The sequence below is a fragment of the Callorhinus ursinus genome, unplaced genomic scaffold (assembly GCF_003265705.2).
Source record: "Callorhinus ursinus isolate GAN/ISIS: 27379988/994484 unplaced genomic scaffold, GSC_fseal_2.0 scaffold39, whole genome shotgun sequence".
In the NCBI taxonomy this organism is placed as follows: Eukaryota; Metazoa; Chordata; class Mammalia; order Carnivora; family Otariidae; genus Callorhinus; species Callorhinus ursinus.
The window spans coordinates 18891028-18910707 of NW_027397101.1; the positions used below are offsets into that span (position 1 = coordinate 18891028).

General features: G+C 37.8%; 1 protein-coding gene across 7 annotated transcripts in view; it reads right to left on the bottom strand.

Annotated features, from left to right (window-relative positions):
* The window catches only part of BNC2 (basonuclin zinc finger protein 2), a 421054-nt gene that overhangs the window by 272464 nt on the left and 128910 nt on the right, over window positions 1-19680 (bottom strand). For all 7 annotated transcript variants that reach the window (XM_073880836.1, XM_073880834.1, XM_025887884.2 and 4 more), the window contains exon 2: window positions 15152-15352. In XM_073880836.1, coding sequence (XP_073736937.1) covers window positions 15152-15352 — 201 coding nt within the window. The remainder of the gene's footprint in view (window positions 1-15151; window positions 15353-19680) is intronic.

Sequence of the window (19680 nt, forward strand, 5' to 3'; positions counted from 1 at the left end):
AGTCCGTCAACTTCCATCTCTGAGATGCAAGGTATAGACAGGGATGGTTTATAAACTGAGTTGGGAACCAAAGACCAGGAGCCTCCAAAAGGGTAGGCGTTTCACATTCAGGAAATGGGGAGCTCCTTGCCCTAAGAAGAGAAGTAGTGTACCATGAGGATCAGGCTGAACAGCCCCATATTCTTTCCCAGAGTATTAGCCTTCCGTGGTGTAAAACTCCCAACTATTAGGAAAAAACAACATCTTTTTCCTCTTCAGCTACATTTTTAAATACTGCAATGAAAATCCAGCTGTGAATTGGTAAAATGGGATCAATGACAAACTCCTGAAATAAAGCTGAAAAAGAATGTTGACATCATCTCAGAGCTTTAAACAAATTGTGATGAGTCCTGCTTTATTTGGGATAGTTTCCAACCACTGCTACTGGGATGGATTGGCAGAATTCAGGAGGAGAGCAACAGTGGGTCAGAAAAATGACTCTGTACTGAACTGAGAAATTTCTTCAAGGATCACCTGCAGAAAATCAGCCTTTTTGATTCAAGAAAGGTACTTTTTGATTTAAGAAAGTTAACTGTGACTATGGCAAAGTGACATGCTTAAACTTGATATTCTCTTAGGGATGAGCAGGCTTTGAAGCTCATAATAAACTTGAAATGGTTCTGTGGAATGTTAAGGCTTAATGTAGATGGTTGGTGCCACTGTCATGCCTACACAAAACTATGTCAACCTGGAAATAACTGAATTAACAGCTTCAGGGTATTTAGAATGCAAGGCTTGCCCCTCCCCCCCTTTTAAGAATTTTACTTTGAACCACAAAAAGAAGCTGCATTAAGTTTCCAACTTATTTAGCACAGCTTAAATTAGAATACTTATTTCAGTTTGGAAAGGCATAATGTTCGCCACCCACTTAGTTCATGTTACCTTCACGTTATATCGTTCTCAAAAAGTATAAACACAGCAGAGAGAAATGATTGCTTTAAAATAGACCTGTATATGGAATAATAAAACTATCAAATATAAAGCACAAATGTTATTTTATAAAAATTAACAGCATCTAAAGGAGTATATTCTTCTATCTTTTATTCTTCACCACCCTCTTCACTTCAGTGCTCCCCTCCCCTTGTATTAAAGATATTTTTATCTAATTCCCAGTTGAAAGGTTTGTGAAAGTGGTAAGTCACAGCTGTGTTGACGGTGAACTTGAAAATGGCATACCGGCGTCATTCCGACACACTTACAGATGCTTCGTAACAAGCTGCACCAGTCACTTGATTTGAAATACCTGACTTATTATAAAACAAACGGTTAATCTCTGGTCTTTTCTCCAGTTCAGCTCTTCTCTGTAGTTCTGGAAGCAAACCAACAGCTTATTATGTTTACATCAGGAATGACTCCTTTCTGATTGGTGTCTGATACTGTCCAGTGATGCTGCTCAACAAGGCCCTAGACAGAACCTAGGCACACCTAGGCCCCACTTGCAGATCATTTTAACAAGACGTTTTTGTTTCCTGTTCCCACGAAAATCAATAACAGGATGACCTTCAATTTGAATTTCAAACCAATTAATTACTTGTTCTCTTGAAAATGTTGGTATCTGATTTGCCTACAGAATTTCAATTATGAATGGATTATATCTTTTAAAGAGCCCCTTCAAAAAATTTAAATACATACTGAAAACTTCATCTTATACAATATAAATGATGTTTTCTTGAAGCTTGTATAAAATATTGGCCTTGCCTGAATTAGGACGGGGAAGTTTTCCCCTTGTGGTCCATCTCCTCCTCATGACATCATAATCAATTGCCTGGTAAATTATAGCAATCCCACAAAGATTCAGGGCCAAGAATCACTGCTTAAAGGTGAGATGAAAAGCTTTTTATAGTGGAATTCAGCTTTTCATCTACATCAATGACTGACACAAATCATGGGTTTCTTTTCAGAGTTTAGAAATCTCTCTTTAATTCTAAAATTCTTACTTTTTCTAGCTTTATTAAAATACTTTGAGCATTTTTTTGTTCTGCTCACATATTTTTCTTTATATGTGGGTCATAAGGAGAAAAGCTATACATCAAAACTATCAGCACCAGAAACATATTTACCAAACACTTTTTTCAATTGTGAAAAAAAAAATGAAGAATTTGGTTCATCCCAGCGGGGAATTCCCAAGATGAATGATCACATGCAATGAAACTATTATCTTCATCCATTAAAATATTATCTAAAACAGAGGTTTTTATCTGGCAGCCAGTAGGCTGAATATAGCCTGCAGATGAGTTTTGTTTGGACCACACACTTTAAAAAATATTTGAAAAGGTTGCCAAGATTTAAAAATCAGGAGATTTCACATAAAAATCTTGATTTCTGGCTTCTAAGAAGAGAGGAGGAGGAGGTGGAGGAGGAAGCGGGGGGGAGGAGGAACTGTTGGATCATCTCCCAACATGGGCCTGCATTCCTACCTGGTAACAATTGGCTTGAGCTGAAGAACCTTCTGGTCCACCACAGACCCCACAAGACTCACTCCACCTGTTTAATTTACCTTACCCCCACATGCCCTTTTAGGCAACTCCTGATCTTTAAAATGTTACACTACTCCAAAGACAGTTTGTAGAGTTTGTGGAAGAAAAAGAGAAAGGTATCTAGGAACAGATATTTAAAAATACATATCTCACGGGCTTAAACAATGTAAGACAATGGGTAGAATTTCAAAATACAGTTGTTCAATAAAACATAAATGCAAAGCAAAATCATTTTCATGACTAAAATACTTTAAAAAGCAAATCCAGAACTGATGATCTCGTCTTATATAGAGAGTAGTCTGACAAACATTTATACTGGTTTTCAATCAACCACATCCTTCCCTCCAGCCCAGAAAAGATGTTCATGTGAAACAATTGCCCAGATCTACATATCCATTTTGTTCCTTCACATGTTAACACTTCTGCACTTCCTTTCTAGAATGATCATGTACTTAAATGAAAATTGACCCTAATATGAAAATAGAATATATCTTCAAGGTAAATTTTTAAAAAGTCAACATGTAGGATGCATGAATATTATAGCAAATACTCATCCTTTACTGGCTCTACACATATGCCACAGTATGACATTTATATATTTAAACTAAACACACATTACTGTAGTTTCAAATGACCCACAAAGTCATGGCATATTTCTTTAGAAATGATTATTACCTAAAAGCAGATGTTTATGACAAAGTCACCATGCATTCCTATTGCCTTTCTTAACTGAAATGAAGTACAAAGAGAAAATATTTTATATTTCACAATTTCCAATCAATCACAGCAACACAGTATTTCTACCTATTAGTGGATTTTACAAATTAGGAGCACCTTATTTTGGCAGAGGGAAGAAAAGTACCTTTTCACTTCAACTATATTAACAGGCTATCTCTGATGTACTGGACAGTACAGAAATGTACTAAATACGCTACGACCAGTCATAATACAACTTCATTTTTAAAAAGAGTAAAATTTATACCAACTTTAGTATAGTGTTTTGAAATTATATTTCCTCATTTGCCCTCTTTCTTGAAAGAGTATTTTTTAGTTAGGTGTTTCCTTCCTAAGAGAGAAGCATTCTTCTTCCATTTTCACCTTTACAAAGTAACCCTGAATATATGCCAAATTTATGTCAAATCGGACTTTAATCCCCAAATTCTCTTGATTCTTAACAACTTGAACGACTTTAAGTAAACAGTTCACAAAATCATAATGATCGTACTACATTCCTTAACTCCCAGTTGAAATAGGAAAAGAGAAAATACCAAAGTATCAGCTCCATAAATATAGTGTTAGGCCTGATACCTGAACAACAATACGATATATTCCTTATGGGAAGCATTTTTCCTTAATATCCATTATGTTTGAAATTTTAGCAATTAGAAGCAGACACCTGGAGCTCAATTATTAATATACCACTCCCCACTCCTTTTATACTTCTTTTGAAACCATCTCTTAGGGTACTTCTTAAAGAGATGATACTATGGGACAGCATGCATACAAATGTTCACATTATTTTCTTTAAAACATCCTGGTATAATCTAAGACTAAACTTACTCTCTTTATTAAACATATTAGCTTTAGAAAAAAATTAAAACCTCTCAATCGTAAAATGACAAAAAAACAGGAGTGCCTGGCTGGCTCAGTCGGTAGAGCATGCAACTCTTGACCTCAGGGTCATGAGTTCAAGCCCCACACTGGGCATGGAGCCTACTCAGAAAAATAATAAAATTTAAAACAAACAAAAAGACGGCAAAAAACTAAAACAAGAACACGAGGTAAAGTATAATTCATTACATTCATGTTGATTGGTCAGCTATAATATTTTAGAAAGGGAATTTTATGAAAAAACAGTTAATTTCCACCCATGATGAGGAAAGCTTTAAACTGGTCTCCTCAAGGCAGCTGTAAATACATAAAGCAGTTCTAGAAGACTCCTGATTTTCTTATTTTGTTTTCACTTCATCGTTTTAAGATGAAAAATAAAGTATGAGATAATGAATGTTTAATATTATTTAACCTGTGTTCTATGGAGATTAAGGTACTATGCTCACTTAACTCCTTCCTTCTTTCTATAAAAAAGTATCTCAAAATAGGCTGATGTTGAGGCTCACGTAAGCATTTTTTTTTAAAGATTTTATTTATTTATGTGACAGAGAGAGACACAGAGAGAGAGGGAACACAAGCAGGGGGAGTGGGAGAGGGAGAAACGGGCTTCCCACCGAGCAGGGAGCCCGATGCGGGGCTCGATCCCAGGACCCTGGGATCATGACCTGAGCTGAAGGCAGCCGCCTAGCGACTGAGCCACCCAGGCATCCCTCACGTAAGCATTCTGCATTTGTTAAAAAAAATAAAGACGACGACGACCAAAGCACAGGAATACTGGCATCTAAAAGAACAGTATGTTGGGGCACCTGGGTGGCTCAGTTGGTTAAGCGGCTGCCTTCGGCTCAGGTCATGACCCCAGAGTCCTGGGATCGAGTCCCGCATCGGGCTCCCTGCTCAGCGGGGAGCCTCCTTCTCCCTGTCTCTCTGCATGCCTCTCTGCCTACTTGTGCTCTCTCCCTATCTCTCTGTCAAATAAATAAATAAAATCTTAAAAAAAAAAAGAAAAGAAAAGAACGGTAGGTTATCAGAACACTCAGAAGGCAGGTTTGACTGGTTGGTTTATTGAGAAATTAATAAAAATAACTGTTTGCACAAGTTAAAATAACCAACTTCTCACTTTTACCAAAAGGGTCTTTTTAATATAGTGAACATCCAAGCTTCTGTGACCATGAGAAAACCTGGAATATATTATACACGCATGAATGTGGCCCAGGATGCAGGATATGAGATGTGCTTGCTATCAACAGATTAACACTTCATTTTCATTACTCTAATCTCACCACAGGCTGTGAACACTCTCTTTTTCTTATTTGAACAACAATGGTGCATGAAAAACCAAGCTGACAGGCAGGCGGGGCTCATTTAATGCACAAGGCCTTTATTCCCGTAACATGTCTCACCTGTATGAAGCCAGGGTTCAGGCTTCCAGGCTGGCCACTGAAACAAACTCTCCCAGATGTTGGACTTCTACCTCTACCCTCTCCCACTTAAATTTATGATAAATGTCAAAAATAAAGTAAAAATGGAAAACTTCTTTCCCACAATGAGCTCTATTTAGTAGATAATAGAATTGGTAACATATTTTAAGATTTATTCAGTCCCAGAGTTGCTCAAGAAAACAAACAAACAAAAAGTGGCTTGGAAGGGAAATGATGAGACATTTGAAGTTTGAGTCAAAGACTCTCACCTTGGTATCTCCATCCCAGCTTAGTTTTAACTTGTATGAGGAGAACTATAGTTTGTCACCAATTGAAAATGGCAATTCACAAAATAAGAATCCAATCAAGCTATTTCCAAACGAATGACACTGAGCTTCACCAAAAAGCTATGCTCAAGGAACAGAAAAGCTACTAAGTGTAAGGAATCATTACAGTGAGCTTCCTAAAATGGGGGATCCCTTCTAAGCGGGGAGCCATCCACACACTCATTGCATTTGAGGCAACCATGAACAAATCCTCAAAAGACCTAGAAATAAATCCCTTAATTCCCACAACCAACCAAAGGACAGGTGTACACTTTCTGCATGTCTATGCACCCCATATAAATGCACTGCCATGTGACAATCTGAATCTTTAGTATGTTCCATAGCAACATAGTAAGTCTCTCCACAAAATCTAGAGAAGGCCTTGATTTTGATTCTTTCTGGTACTCTAATTTTATACCTAAAAAAAGAAAGAATAAAAGAAAAGCAGTATTAGATAAGGTAGCAGATAACCTAGCTGCCTTGAGTTAGGTTTTGACATGAGGTCAACAAAGAGAATGTTTGCAGGCATTCTCACTCAAGGGACACTTTCATGAATATGCTCATTGTATAATTTTTCTCCCACCTCTCGCAAGTGGCCTCCCAGTCATGGCCAGTGCTGTATAGCACCAGCAGAGGGCACGGTAGTGGGCAGTTCTCTTTACCTGTGCCTGATCAGGTGCCCCAAAGAGCCATCCTAATGATTTAAGTCAACGAAATCTTTCTTGCTTAAATTTTAAAAGAAGAGAAAACAAACATTATTAAAACCCTGCTAATGGAGGTTCTCATTTTAATATTGGTTTTGTTATTATGTTAAGCCAACTGAAAGTAATTATTTTTGGTGTGTAAAATATTCATTATCCTAAAATTTCTTCTTTTCAAACCCCCCAGTTCAAGCTCTCTGATCATCAAATATTGGTCCTGAAGAACTGTTTAGAGCACAAATAGCCACTTAAAGATACCTTAATAAAGTTGAAAAATTCATGTCAGTCACACAAAAGCACAGCAGGTATAATAGTGAGGCTATGTTTTTCCTATATAGAATATTTTTTAATCTTGTCGATTCTAACAATCTCTCTGCCATGTAAGACAATGAGTTAAAATTTATTAAAAACAAAACAGCAGTGAATCCTCATTGTGTTAAGTATACCGCATGTTTTCAATTTCAATTTCATAATGTCATCCATTAATATTAGTCCTGCCATCATTTTAATTCCTTTTTAAAATGTTTCAGTTAACTCTTACTAACTGCAGTTTGTCTCAAAGAGTCACACCTTCCATCTACTGAAGGAAAACTTTACATGTTTTCCTCCTTCTAAGGAAATGCTCTCTTGTACAATGTAAGTCTAACTGTACAAAATGATAAATCCAAGAATAACTTTTTTTAAAAAAGAAAAACAGAAAAGCAAAATCTCTTTTCAGCTAAGTACTTTCTCACACAGGCGAAGGATCAAATTGAGCTGCCTTTCAGCACCTCTGAACGATAAGCCTGGGCCCCTGGTTACACGTTTTTATCATGCCCTTACTTACAGAACCCTTACATAGCAAAACTCAGGACAGTCTTCCTGTCAGCACTTACACACTGAGGACCACATCTGAGGGTGGCACCTCTTCTCCCGTACCTCTGCCAGAATGATGTATTGACCAAAAAGTCATATTCAGAGCATTTCATTTCTTTATATTAGGGTAAAAAGAGCCAGTGAAAGTAAGGAGAAATTCATAAAAAGAGAGATGACGTGAAAGGAGAATAAAGTGAGAAAGAAACTAGGTCTACGGGAAACGGAAATGGGAAGAAAGAACAGACTCACCATGTATTTAGGTCATTAAGTAAATTGCTTCCAACCAAATAGAAATGAGACTTAAATCAACCCTTCCCCCTCAACAACACACAAACCCTAAAGACAGTAGGCAAAGTAACAACACTGCAGTCCAAAAATACTGAGTAAATAAGATGTCAGATATGCTCAAGAGAATCAGTGTTTCAATGAATAACTTCCTACTGTTCAAGATTATTTTCATTTTCTTAACAGGGAGAAATGAAAAACTGATGGGCTTAATTAAAGAAAAACAAAAGGATATTATTTCACCGTTAAAGGATCAATTCTTTTTTTTTAATTGGAATGATGATTAATAAGCTGAGAATCTGATTTCTAAGCTAGCCAGTTTGAGTAATGCGTTGTTGTTCCACAAGCATCCCCATTAAGGAAGACTCTTGTGAGGAAGAAATGATACAGCGCTCGGTCTCTTCTCATCTCTGACGCTGTGGCATGAAACGCTACATGGAGTGTTGGAACGGAATGACACTGCACACAGTCCTCATCCAAATGAACTCCAGTCATAAAATAAATTTTCACCTTAGGGTTGGAATGTATACCATGAAATTTGCTGGGCTTCCTATGGGGAATGCAGAAATTGAAAAAGAATCAACACTTTTATTTTTCCTATTCTCTAAACTTTCTTTTAAACCCAGGGAGGGAGAAGGCAGTACAGGCATGCTCAGTGAGATGTAGGTACCATAGATGTCACAGCCCCAGGCACCATTTTTGGGATGTCATCTGCATATTAAAATTTTCTTAGAGCTTGAGTTGCTCAGAATGTTTTTTTCCAACTTATTCTTCTTGCTTCTTTACTAGTTTACCTTGTAAGAAAAAGTCTTCTCTTTCACACAGTGTTTTGCTTGTATGTCCGGATAGGAAGGCTGTTATTCCTGAATTATACCTCTTTTCCTTTATTTCTCAAAAGCTTAAAAATAGATGTCAAAGTTCCTTGAAAGGGTCTTTGACTCCTTTTCTCCCCCCTCGCCCCCATCCTTCAGTGGATGAAGATCACCAAGCAAAATGTGGAAGCCAGCTGCTTTTCGGGAAATAAAAATGGCATCAGCTTTGGCAGACAGAGGTGAGATCAATCATTTCCTACAATCCCCAAACAATCTTCTGACCAAGGCCTAAAGAAGGCTGGTTATGTAGCGGCAAAAACATAACTATGAAAGGTACAGAGGTACGAGAGGATTTTCACGTGGTGAAGAATTCATTCTATGCATATAACAAACCAGGCTCTACATCTCATGTGAAAGAAAATCTTGGAACCATTATATTCCATGTTCTTTGGACAATAACAAGCAGGGAGGCCCAGACAAAATTTCTCACTGAAAAGGTCATCCCACAATTCACTCTGTTCTCCTTACTACCCCACAAAATTCCCTGACAATATTCTGTGGGAAAAGAGGAGTTAATTCTTAGATGGATTAAAACACTGGGATTCAAATTATGGACACCAGCTAAAGCAAATTCTAGTTTCTTCTTGAATTCCTTTTGATATATCTATTCTAATCAAGAGTCCCAAGTTGAGAAAATACCTCTTCAGCTGTACAGAGTCATTAGCTATTCATGTTTATAAGGAAAATCTTCTCAAAACCTTTGCGGATTGATATGGGTGGATGCCCACTGTAAATGTCTTTAAATACGTGTAATGCACATAAGGTGGGAAGAGAGAAGCACTAGAATTTTTGTTTTTCATTGAAGGGGATGACGCGAGCTCCCTATCTGTAACGGTCTGTTCCTTTGGAATCAGCTCCCTGTGTCACAACGACCTGGCAAACTTGAATGCTTTCACTATCACTGGAGTCCTTGCAATCCTGCTTTGGCTGTGACCCATTCACTTTTGCCCCAACTTCTCAGAGATGCCTTACTCAGCATCTAATTAGTTAGGGAGGATTTGCCGCGGCTCTTAACCCTGACACAGGAGTGGGAGGATGTGCTGCTGTGGCAGCCCAAATCTGTACTGTCACTACATTAATCAGATTTCCATAAAGGCATGCATGAATAATTGGATTTATCACTGAATGTTAAGATACACTCATAAATATAATTATAAAAAATACCTACAATTATAGATAAGGTATCTGCACCTTTAGGGATTTGTTTTTCAACTGTGGTTGCTTGACTCACCTTAGCACAAGACATTAACAATTACACACAGAGTACCAGTTTGCAGCTGACAGAAATAAGAGACAAACAATTTCAAAATGATCACCTACTATGTTCAAATTCACTTAATGTATTGTGTTGAAAATAAACTTGAAATTAGTGTACAGGTTTTTAACATATACCATATACCCATCTGAGAAAATGTTTGTGCATGCTTTGCTTGCATTAGTATGTACATAAATACCACGTATAGGGGAGCACTACTTTCCCACTGCATTACAAATTCAACAGTATCTGTTAAGTGAAGTCTGCATGTTATACAGACTTATAAAGTACAGGCCAACACACAAGCACCTGTCTATACTACAGTTTGTAATTTAACAATTACTCAAATAGTCCTATTTTAGTGTTACATCATCAGAATGGATGTTAAGAATTGTATCTGAATATATGTCTACAGTTAAAACTTCAAAATAAAACATATTATCACTCAAATCAGAGAAGGGAACTTAAAGGGAGGTAGCAGCCTAGTAATTCAACAGGCTGAAATTACATGCTTCCTAATGTAAATATTTTCACATCAAGACCATAAGTTTGGTCAATTTAAGACGTGATTACCAAAACACACCAACTGTAAGAAGGGGAGTAAAAAGGGAGGGAAAAGTGCAGAAACCTAGGGATGGATGATGCCTGGCAGTGAAAGTCATTTTCAAAGACCATTAACTATCAACTGCTTTACTCAGGGCTCTGATTAAATAAGAATATACATCCCATGTTGAAAGGGATGTCTACATGAGTGGGATAGAGTTTAGAATACAAATGTACAGACAATAAAGAAGAATCAAACCACAGTATACAATTAGGCATCTGACTTATGAGATTATAAAACTGTATATGTGCCTTTTAAACTGTGAGTGAATAAACATTTAAATTATTTGGGGGGGGAGGTAGGAAGTCAGACAAAACCACCATTTCCACTTTAAAATATAAATTCAACAAACTGAAACTGTGTTTGCCTATATGAAAAGAAAGAACTAAAAGAGTACTGGGAGAAAAATTCATATCAAACATGCTTTTAAATGGACTCCAGCAATGTTATTATATATTTCTTACAATATATTTTATTTATCATTTCTCTGAAATGGGCTAGATTTTATATTAGAAAGAAAGTTTGCTTTACTCTGTCATATCTCTGGTGAGCAGATGCTCTAGTATTAATGTAAATCGTTGATTTAATTTTTAGCTTTCTTGGTTTGCCCCTCACCTACCTAAGAAATGATTTCTCTGGTGATAACTAACACATCATGCTAATGAGAGAATCTAATGCACAATAGAAAAATGTCACTACTAATAATATTTGCATGAAGTTAAATAAAGCAACTGTAAGAGAATGTCAGACAGTTGTTCTTTAATAAGACACAGTTTCACAATGAAATTATGTTGTTAATTTTGTTACATCATTGGGTGAATCCTAAATTACTACATAATGATGCACAGAGTCATTTATAATTCTAACTTAGTATTTCACTTGTGTCTGAAAAGAGACCTTATTAAGGGATCTACATTTTATTTGAAACAGGTTAAATATACCTCACCAATAATAAAAGGTAAATGCCTCTAATAATGTGTAAAACATGGGCTGGAACCATTTACCTGTTACGGTTTCATGTCTGAAAAGATTTCAAAATATATTAGACTATTGCATCCCTTGAAGTAGCTACAAAGAATTTTATTTGATATTGCCTCAAATGCACAAAATATTTACAAAAATAGAAAAATCACTTTTTAAAACCTGATTAGGAAAAAAGAAAAACAAGTTCCAAAAGCTGGCCTTATTTTCTGCTTTTAACAATACTTAATGAGGTTAAAATGGGCAAAATAATGTTCTAGACTCTAGGAGATTAACACAGAAGATGAGCAAAGGGTTTCTGGTCATTCTCGACCTGTCACTGATCAAAGTAACTCAAAAAAGAACTTCCTTTACAGAAGTCAAGAGTCATGCCCTTTAAGGTTATCAAATATTTGTCTGTATGGGAAAAAAAAAATCATCCTTTTTGAAAAATCTTACTTAAACATGGGAAAGATGTAGAAAGGCAAGAAAATGTGGTAAAATTATCATATCTTGAATGTAAGGGACAAATACTTAATTCTATCAAATCTAAACTGGCTTCAGTTTGTGATGTCTTTTTGTTATTATTAGACAGACTGACAGATTTACATATAAGCAGATCCAACTTTGCTCATACAAAAGACAAAGAGTTTTATATCCCTACTTCCTAATTTACCTGTAGAAGATACAAATGTAGATTATTAAATTTCAGTATTCATGAGATACTGCTATAAGTTTTGCTGTAGTTAAGTAATAGTGGTAGTTAATTCTCTGTAACTCAGTTTTGAAACCTGCTAGTCAGTCTTTTCTAGTATTTAAAGAAATGATCTGGTAAATCTTACATTTTTATATTATTACAGAAAACTTTGAAATAAAAAAATAGACCCAAGCAATTATATTCAAGAGTTGAATCAATTTTTTCTTAGAAATTAAAATAATCATAACACAGAAAAACCTCTTTATACAGAATTCTGCCTGTTTGATTAAACTGGACAAACTTTTACCTGTAGTAAAACAAAAGCTGGCTTTAATGTGTATACTGAAACTAGTATTCCTTGAAACTGTTGGCTTCAAGAAAATCATTTCAAGAAGTGTCCTTCCTGCGTGCACGCACGGACACACACACACACACACACACACACACACACACACACACACACTGAATCAGCACTGCTGATGAACTATAGGTAAAGAAAATAAACATATTTTAATAACACGTACAGCATATATATTTTTAGATTTACACAGTCTGAATTTAAGTTTACACAAAATTATACAAACTAAAATGTCATCCTGAAGGAGAAAAAAAAATACACTCATACACTCTTTACACGCTTTCCAGAAATGCACAGGAGGTAAACATTTAGTAACCATGACAGGAAAAAAAAGGGGGGGGGGAGCCAATAACTACATTAAAACCAAAAAATAAAAAATATATAGTTAAACCACAACACTTTTTAAAATTGTGATTTTCTCCATTTTACTTCTCTGTTTAATAAATGGCATAATACTATGTAATTTTATATAGCACCCATTATGCATAAATTACCTCCCTATATTTCTACTCTTTTCATATAAGTCGACTGATGCTAAGACACATGCATGTACACAGGTAGAGACAAAATAGATCTTTATATATCCACAAAGTCAAACAACTGGATCAAAGACATCATACTAGCTTAGTTGCACAAGTTTCTCTGAGCGATTTCAAATTATTTTCCTAATTCTGATCAATCATTTATATCATTTACTTTTATTTGTTTTTTAGCTATAATGTTTTCCATGACTTAGAGTCTCCTTAGATTCAAATCTACTTGGAAATGGGCTAGTGCCAAAGAAGCAATCTAACACCATCTATGTGGTTCAATAGCCATTTATCAATTGATCATTATCTCTATCTGGTTTTATTAACTCTTTTCTAGCTAGAGGGAGACCTAAACAAATTTTCCCTACACACACACACACACACACACACGACCTTCCCTAACTCAAGGAAAACCCTAAACGTGACACTAATTTTTAAAGTGCGGCACAAGTTGCTTGGTCCTACAGTGAGTGCACACCCTGTGTTACAAGCACGGAGAGAGCCACCCAGGCAGGGATGTGCCTCAGAAACACACCCCTCAAAGCACTCTACGATGACAAGGAGTATCTCTGGGAGGAAATGAACTTTTTAACTTGCAAGAATGGGAAATAGCTCATAAAGAGTTGCTTATTGGGTTTATGTTGATTGCATTTAAATCCCAGCTTACTGTATCAGCAGTAATCAGGGTCCCTCTACAGGATATGTCAAAATACACCTTATTCAAATGCATTTATCCTATGTAGAAGGGCATGACACAGCCTGGCTCTGTGCACTGGCTTTTGCAGATGTACCTCTAAACTTCTGGTAGTTTATAGCCTACCAAATTGTTTTCTTTCCTTCATTACCAATACTTTAAAAAATCTAATTAACTCAATAAAGTATTTAATTCTCATGAACTCTTACACGCAAAACAGGTTTTAGAAAAAGAAAGCAATTGCAAATCTGTTTTCCAATGAGTGGAACAGAACCAATTTCTTAACAACTGCCATCTACTTAAAATCCAACTGTATTTGTCAGTAATACTTTCGTGCTGTGTGGATGATACTATCATGCTAACTCTTGCTTTGTGTGGGTTTGGTGTAGGCTTTTGAACAGCAAGACGTGTCTAGGAGGGAGGCACCAGGGAACTTCCCTCCCTCGCTTGAGCACAGTCCAAGATGAAAGTTTCTGGGTTGTTTCCCTTCGCTTCCTCTCACCCTCGCTCCCCCTCGGAGCCGCAGAGCCAGCAATTGTGCAAGAGGAGCCGGGCGTGCAGGGCGCGTATCACCAAGCGCATGGTACAAGCAGCCGGCTCCAGTGATTAATTATCAGTTGCCGCCGGCCTCGCACTAACACGTCGTCTTTCCCGGCAGAGCCAGCACACCCAGCCGCCTGCAGCGCGGCCCGGACAGAGCAGCGGCTTTGGGGAGGACGCCGCCGCTGCGCCCGAGTGTGAGTGCGCCGGCCAGCGGGCGAGCGGGCGAGCGGGCGGCCGGGCGGCCGGGCAGCCGGGCGGGCGGGCCGGCGAGTGTGCGGGAGCCAAGCCGGCGCCGGCGCCGGCGGGAGCGCAGGGGCAAGCACGGAGGCAGGCGGGCGGGCAGGCAGCCGCGGCCGGCGCAGAGGAGCGGGGACGAGCCGGCACGGCCCGCCACGCACACCGTCGCCTCCTCCGCGACCCTCGGCGCTGACAGCGATTCCTGCACAGCCTCCTCTCCGCAGGTCGGAGTCGAGCTGCTTCCAGCCCCGTGAAGTCAGTGGGGCTGTGCAGAGGGGCCCCTACATTTTATGACTGGTTGCAGAACCTACTCTGAGACAGCAGACACTTTGACGAAGTGATTAATACAGCCAGAACGATACAGTTTTTGGATGGTGGCCTTTTTTTTTTTTAATTTTGAACAGAAAACAAAGAAATAAAGTCTTCCCATGACCCAGGCTATCGTGTGAAACTTTGCAGCGAATGCCTTTGCTTTCTTTTACTTCAGTATCCTTTCCCCTTTTTCTTTTAAGGAGCCCTCAGGGAAAGCATGAAGTAACCCTGCATTCCAACACCACAGTTATGACAAAACAGAGCCTAACTATTAAGTGATCAAATTTTTTAAAATGTTGTAAAAGAAAAATAACAGAAACAAAAGTCTGTATAACAATTCAAGGTTTCTTAGAAAAAAAAGAAAGAAAGTAACTTACCTGTTGGGACATTCTGAATAAGAGGTTAGTATCAGCGTTTTGCCATGTCCCCATGAACCCTGGTTCAGCTGTAGTCGTTCTGGTTCCGAACTGCATGGAGTTGTCAGTACAGGAGTCTCTTAAAGTCAAGTCTCTTGCCCTCTTTGGCTCTCTGTCTCTCTGTGTCTCTCTTTCTCTCACATCCACTTCTGCCTCTTCTGACTGAAAAGTGAAGGTGGATTTTTTGAGCCTCTTGGCAGCCAGTAGCAGGAGTGTAGTGTAGTTAAGAAGCTGGCTGAACTGTGCATTTCATTTGGGAAGGGGGAGATTTGGGGGAGGGAGGGGGTCAGAGCTTCTTTCGCACCTTCTGCACAGATACCCCTATCATTTATGCATAGATTGTGACTCCCCGAGCTTGCCTTTGCTCAGTTTAACAGCTGCCTGTCAGGTGTGCAGGCAGCACTGGAGACCCAACCATCAGCTTCAAACTCTCAGCCACTGCATGTCATTGGATAGCAGAGCTAAGAGTCAAATGCACTGTTCCACTGTCAGGCACCGAATGACACCCTGGCACTAACCCCTCTCCAAACACACAGAGAGACACACACTTATGCACACTCCAAGCAGCACCATGATCACGGACGGCACACAGGGTGAGGAGAAGCTGAGGCCCTTCCCAGGGAAATCTTCCCAACAATGCTTTCGGGTAGAACATGCAATATCAGTCTTCACTTTAACATTTGTAAACTGCTCTGCTTAAACATTTTTTTTCTAATTACACTGGAAGAAAGAAAAATATTCAGCTGTAAGAGAATGTTAAGTTGGCTCAGTTGTTGTCTAAATGTTAGCTCCTAAAAGTCATATACTATGTGCTGGGCTATTTATAACCACATATAAACTCCTAGAGAAAATAATGTATATAGAAATTTGACCTTCCACTCTGAAAAGTAAATAAATAAACCTAGCAGTTTTTTGAACATAGAAGATGCACAATAAACATTTGCAAAATAAATACAAAGTATTTAACATCCAGTTTCTCCGGTCATTAATTATTAAATTGGATGATAAGTAATAAGAAATTGAATGGCAAGGAAAAAAGTGTACCTTTTCTTATAGCTCACAAATAGAAAAAAATCCTTTGTTAAAGTTCCTGGATGAAGCATCTACAATATCCTTTCAAATCATAAAAAAGAAAAAGATGAAGAAAAAAAGCTTGTCCCATTTCAGGGAAAAAAGTAATGAATATAAAAATTCCATTTTTCATTCAAGATCTCTATGGAAAATTCTATAACCTTTTTATGCCTGATGAAATATAACCTGGGGAGCATGTTGTATTTTTAATTAAACTAGTTTTAAAACAAAACATCTATTTATTAGATAGTGTTTATCTACCTTATTTATGGAAAAGCAAAACTGAACAAAATGCACTGTACATAAACAGTAACTTCAAAATGGAAAGCTAAATTCATGTCATCTCATAAAAGTAGTCAGCAGGAAAAAGACATCCTCCTAAACTTAAAATGTAAGGAACATTAATCTTCAACCACCTACAAATATCGAGGACAAATGTACCACTCTCCTTGCTCCTTCTTAACTCAAGAATAACAATAAACCTTACTCTCTGAAACAACAAAAGAAACAGAAAAGAGCTTCAATGGCAGCTCTGTGTCATTAGTGGACAATGAGAAAAGATGAGAAAACGTACACTATGTTGACACAAATGTGCCTTCCCCTCTAGAACCGACATCTCCTGAAAGCTTTTCTGTTAAACTTCCCTCCGGTTCACCACCATTAAGCACAAAAAAGTCTCAAAAGCAGCAAATTCAATATCTGAGAAGAAACAAACAAGAACCCAAAGAATTGTTGCCTTAAAATATATGAAGTCCACCTGTGGTCAATAAAAATATTCTTGAGGGGGGAGGGCAGGAAAAGCCCCTATGAGTCAATTGTCAACAGTGACTGTACCTTTACAGCTAGCTATTACCCACTTAAACTCCCTCTAAAATTCGCTAGCCTCTTGATTTCTGAAGTGGCACTCAGTGCCTCAGTCAAGCTGCCTGCTCAGCTCCTGACCTTCCCACTAATGGCTGTTATTTGTGGGAGGCTTAAGGACACTGTCAATAGCAAGCTTCCTCCTCGCTCCTCTCAGGCTCTGTTGTATCGCTTTGCCTGCGTGTTCTCTCTCGCCTCTTTGCCCTCCCGCTCTCCCCCTCCCTCCTTCCTCTCTCCTTCACTCCCTCTTCCTCTTCTTCTAGCCCCCACCCCTTCTTTCTTTCAGTCCTCTACTTCTCTTCTTTTCCAGGTATCATTCCCCCAACCCCCTGCCCCAACCACACACACAGACACACACACAACACAAAAATCAACTGGCATGCAGCAGCAAGCACCTGCAGTAATAGACTCTTTTATTAAAACTGTTATTCTGCAAGACTTGAAATTCCCCATGGACCGGGCCATGTCAAAGCCGATATAATTAACTAGAGGCTCAGCAACGGATCAATTACCAGACAAGCAAGTGATAGTGAAATCAATGAAAGATCATCAGCCACATTATCAGTGTTGCAACTCATTAGGGCAAAACTGAGAAATGTGCTCAAAGCGAGCCCAAGCAAGGTGGCATTACAAAACAAAGGGCTAATTTGGAGACCCTGCTGTGAACAATCTGTAACAGAATTAGCCTTTTTTCCCCCTAAACTGCACAGCTCCGTAACTAAATGTGACAGACTGAGAGAAGCAGTTTATTAAGACACCAACCCCAAGTTTATTTAGTTCATAAACTCTCTCCTAGAAAATCAATACAGTCTGTACAGGGTTATTAGGCTGACTAGCTAATACATCCAAATCTGGTCTGCCCAGCCAGCAGTCTTCTGACAAAATGCTACCCAGTGTAGGCAAACTGAGCTCTTTCAGATATCAAGGCTTGAGGTTGCTCTAGATGAAACAGGTCTGCAATGTAACTAGGACCCGCATGTTAGTGCCAAGGCACAAGCCTCAAAAGCACCAGGATATCTTTCTAAGGTTTAAAATTTTTCACAACAAATCTATCATACAGTACACACTGCACTTGCTAAATGAATCTGATAAAACAAAATTTTAACTGGTTTGTAAGACTAGTTTACAAAGAGGACAAGCTTTATAAGAGACAACAGTTAACCCAAAGTCTTAACAATAAATGAATCAGTAAACTAAAACAAAACCTCAAGCGTATACACACGCTGTGCTTTGCATATTTTAAATTTGGAATATTCATTATTAAATCAAGTTTTGAAAATACATATTAGACTCCTCTAGAAGTCCCCCAAATACATGATTTGAACTTGCCACTCACTGCCACATATAAACACAGCATGAAGAGTCTTTGATCTTAGGCTAATTTTCTATCTAGCAAGAAAGGCACAGGTTACAAAAAATAAACCTACAAGGCACAAAGAGGACTTCTGAGTTTGTCCAGTGGCTCTATAGTCTGTGGATTATGGAACAGTTGTCTGGAATCATTTGGATTAAAGTTATTTAAGGCTGGGGGCGGGGGGTAGAGGTAGGCATCACTTCCATAGTAATCGCTTTGTACTGCCCTGATTCCAAGTATTTCAGGTTAAACAACTACAAATATTAAAGGCTATGTGCTGGCATTCCCACATTTACTGATTGTGAGCGGTGGACCATGGAATTTAAGAATACACCAACTAGGTACAAATGGCAACCAAATTATTAAAGACAGTATGGGAATGTGAATACCTCCACCTCACAACAATAGATAGCAGATATACACTTACAAAAAAAGAAACTCAATGCAGTTTACAAAGTTAAAACAGACTGGAGAACTGTCAGAAAAAACCAAAAGACAACAATTTTTGGAAGTGAATTCTGATGTTCATGATTTAAAATGTTTTCACATTTAAAATGTTCCAAGAAAAGAATTACACTATGAACATGACTTCAGTATACTGGCTCTAAGACACTAAATCCTAAACTTCAAAACAAAAGTCCTTATTTTCACAGGACTTTATTAGAATTCAATTTATAGATTGCTGTAAATAAACATTTTTCTTCTAATTTTTGAGCTGGTACCTTAACAAGCATTTCATGCTGTTTTTGAGTAATCTGTAAAAAGTTAAATACATATATATATATATACACACACAGATATTCTAAACCTATACTATAGATGCCAAAGTTTTAGATAGTAATTAAAAGTTGTAATTACAGAGAAATTATATTTTTTAAAGCCTTTTTGCATATAACTACACACTGTGCATGCACCCTCAATGAGATCCAATTAGTTGCAAAGAATTTGCATTTCAGTTAGTATGGGATAACAAGACTATAGGGAGGCACAATGCAATTCCACCAGCAGAGTAAGAAAGTGTGTTCTTTCTTGTTAGCTTTGTAAGCAATAATTCCCACAACTGATTGTTTAAAATGTTACTGATCTTTTCAATATTTGGGTATTGAGGTAGGTTTAAGTTTTTCCCTCCATTAAAAAAAAAAATCACAAGTTGGTGCAAATATCAACCACAATGAATACTTAACAGAAACAAATGAACAAAGGA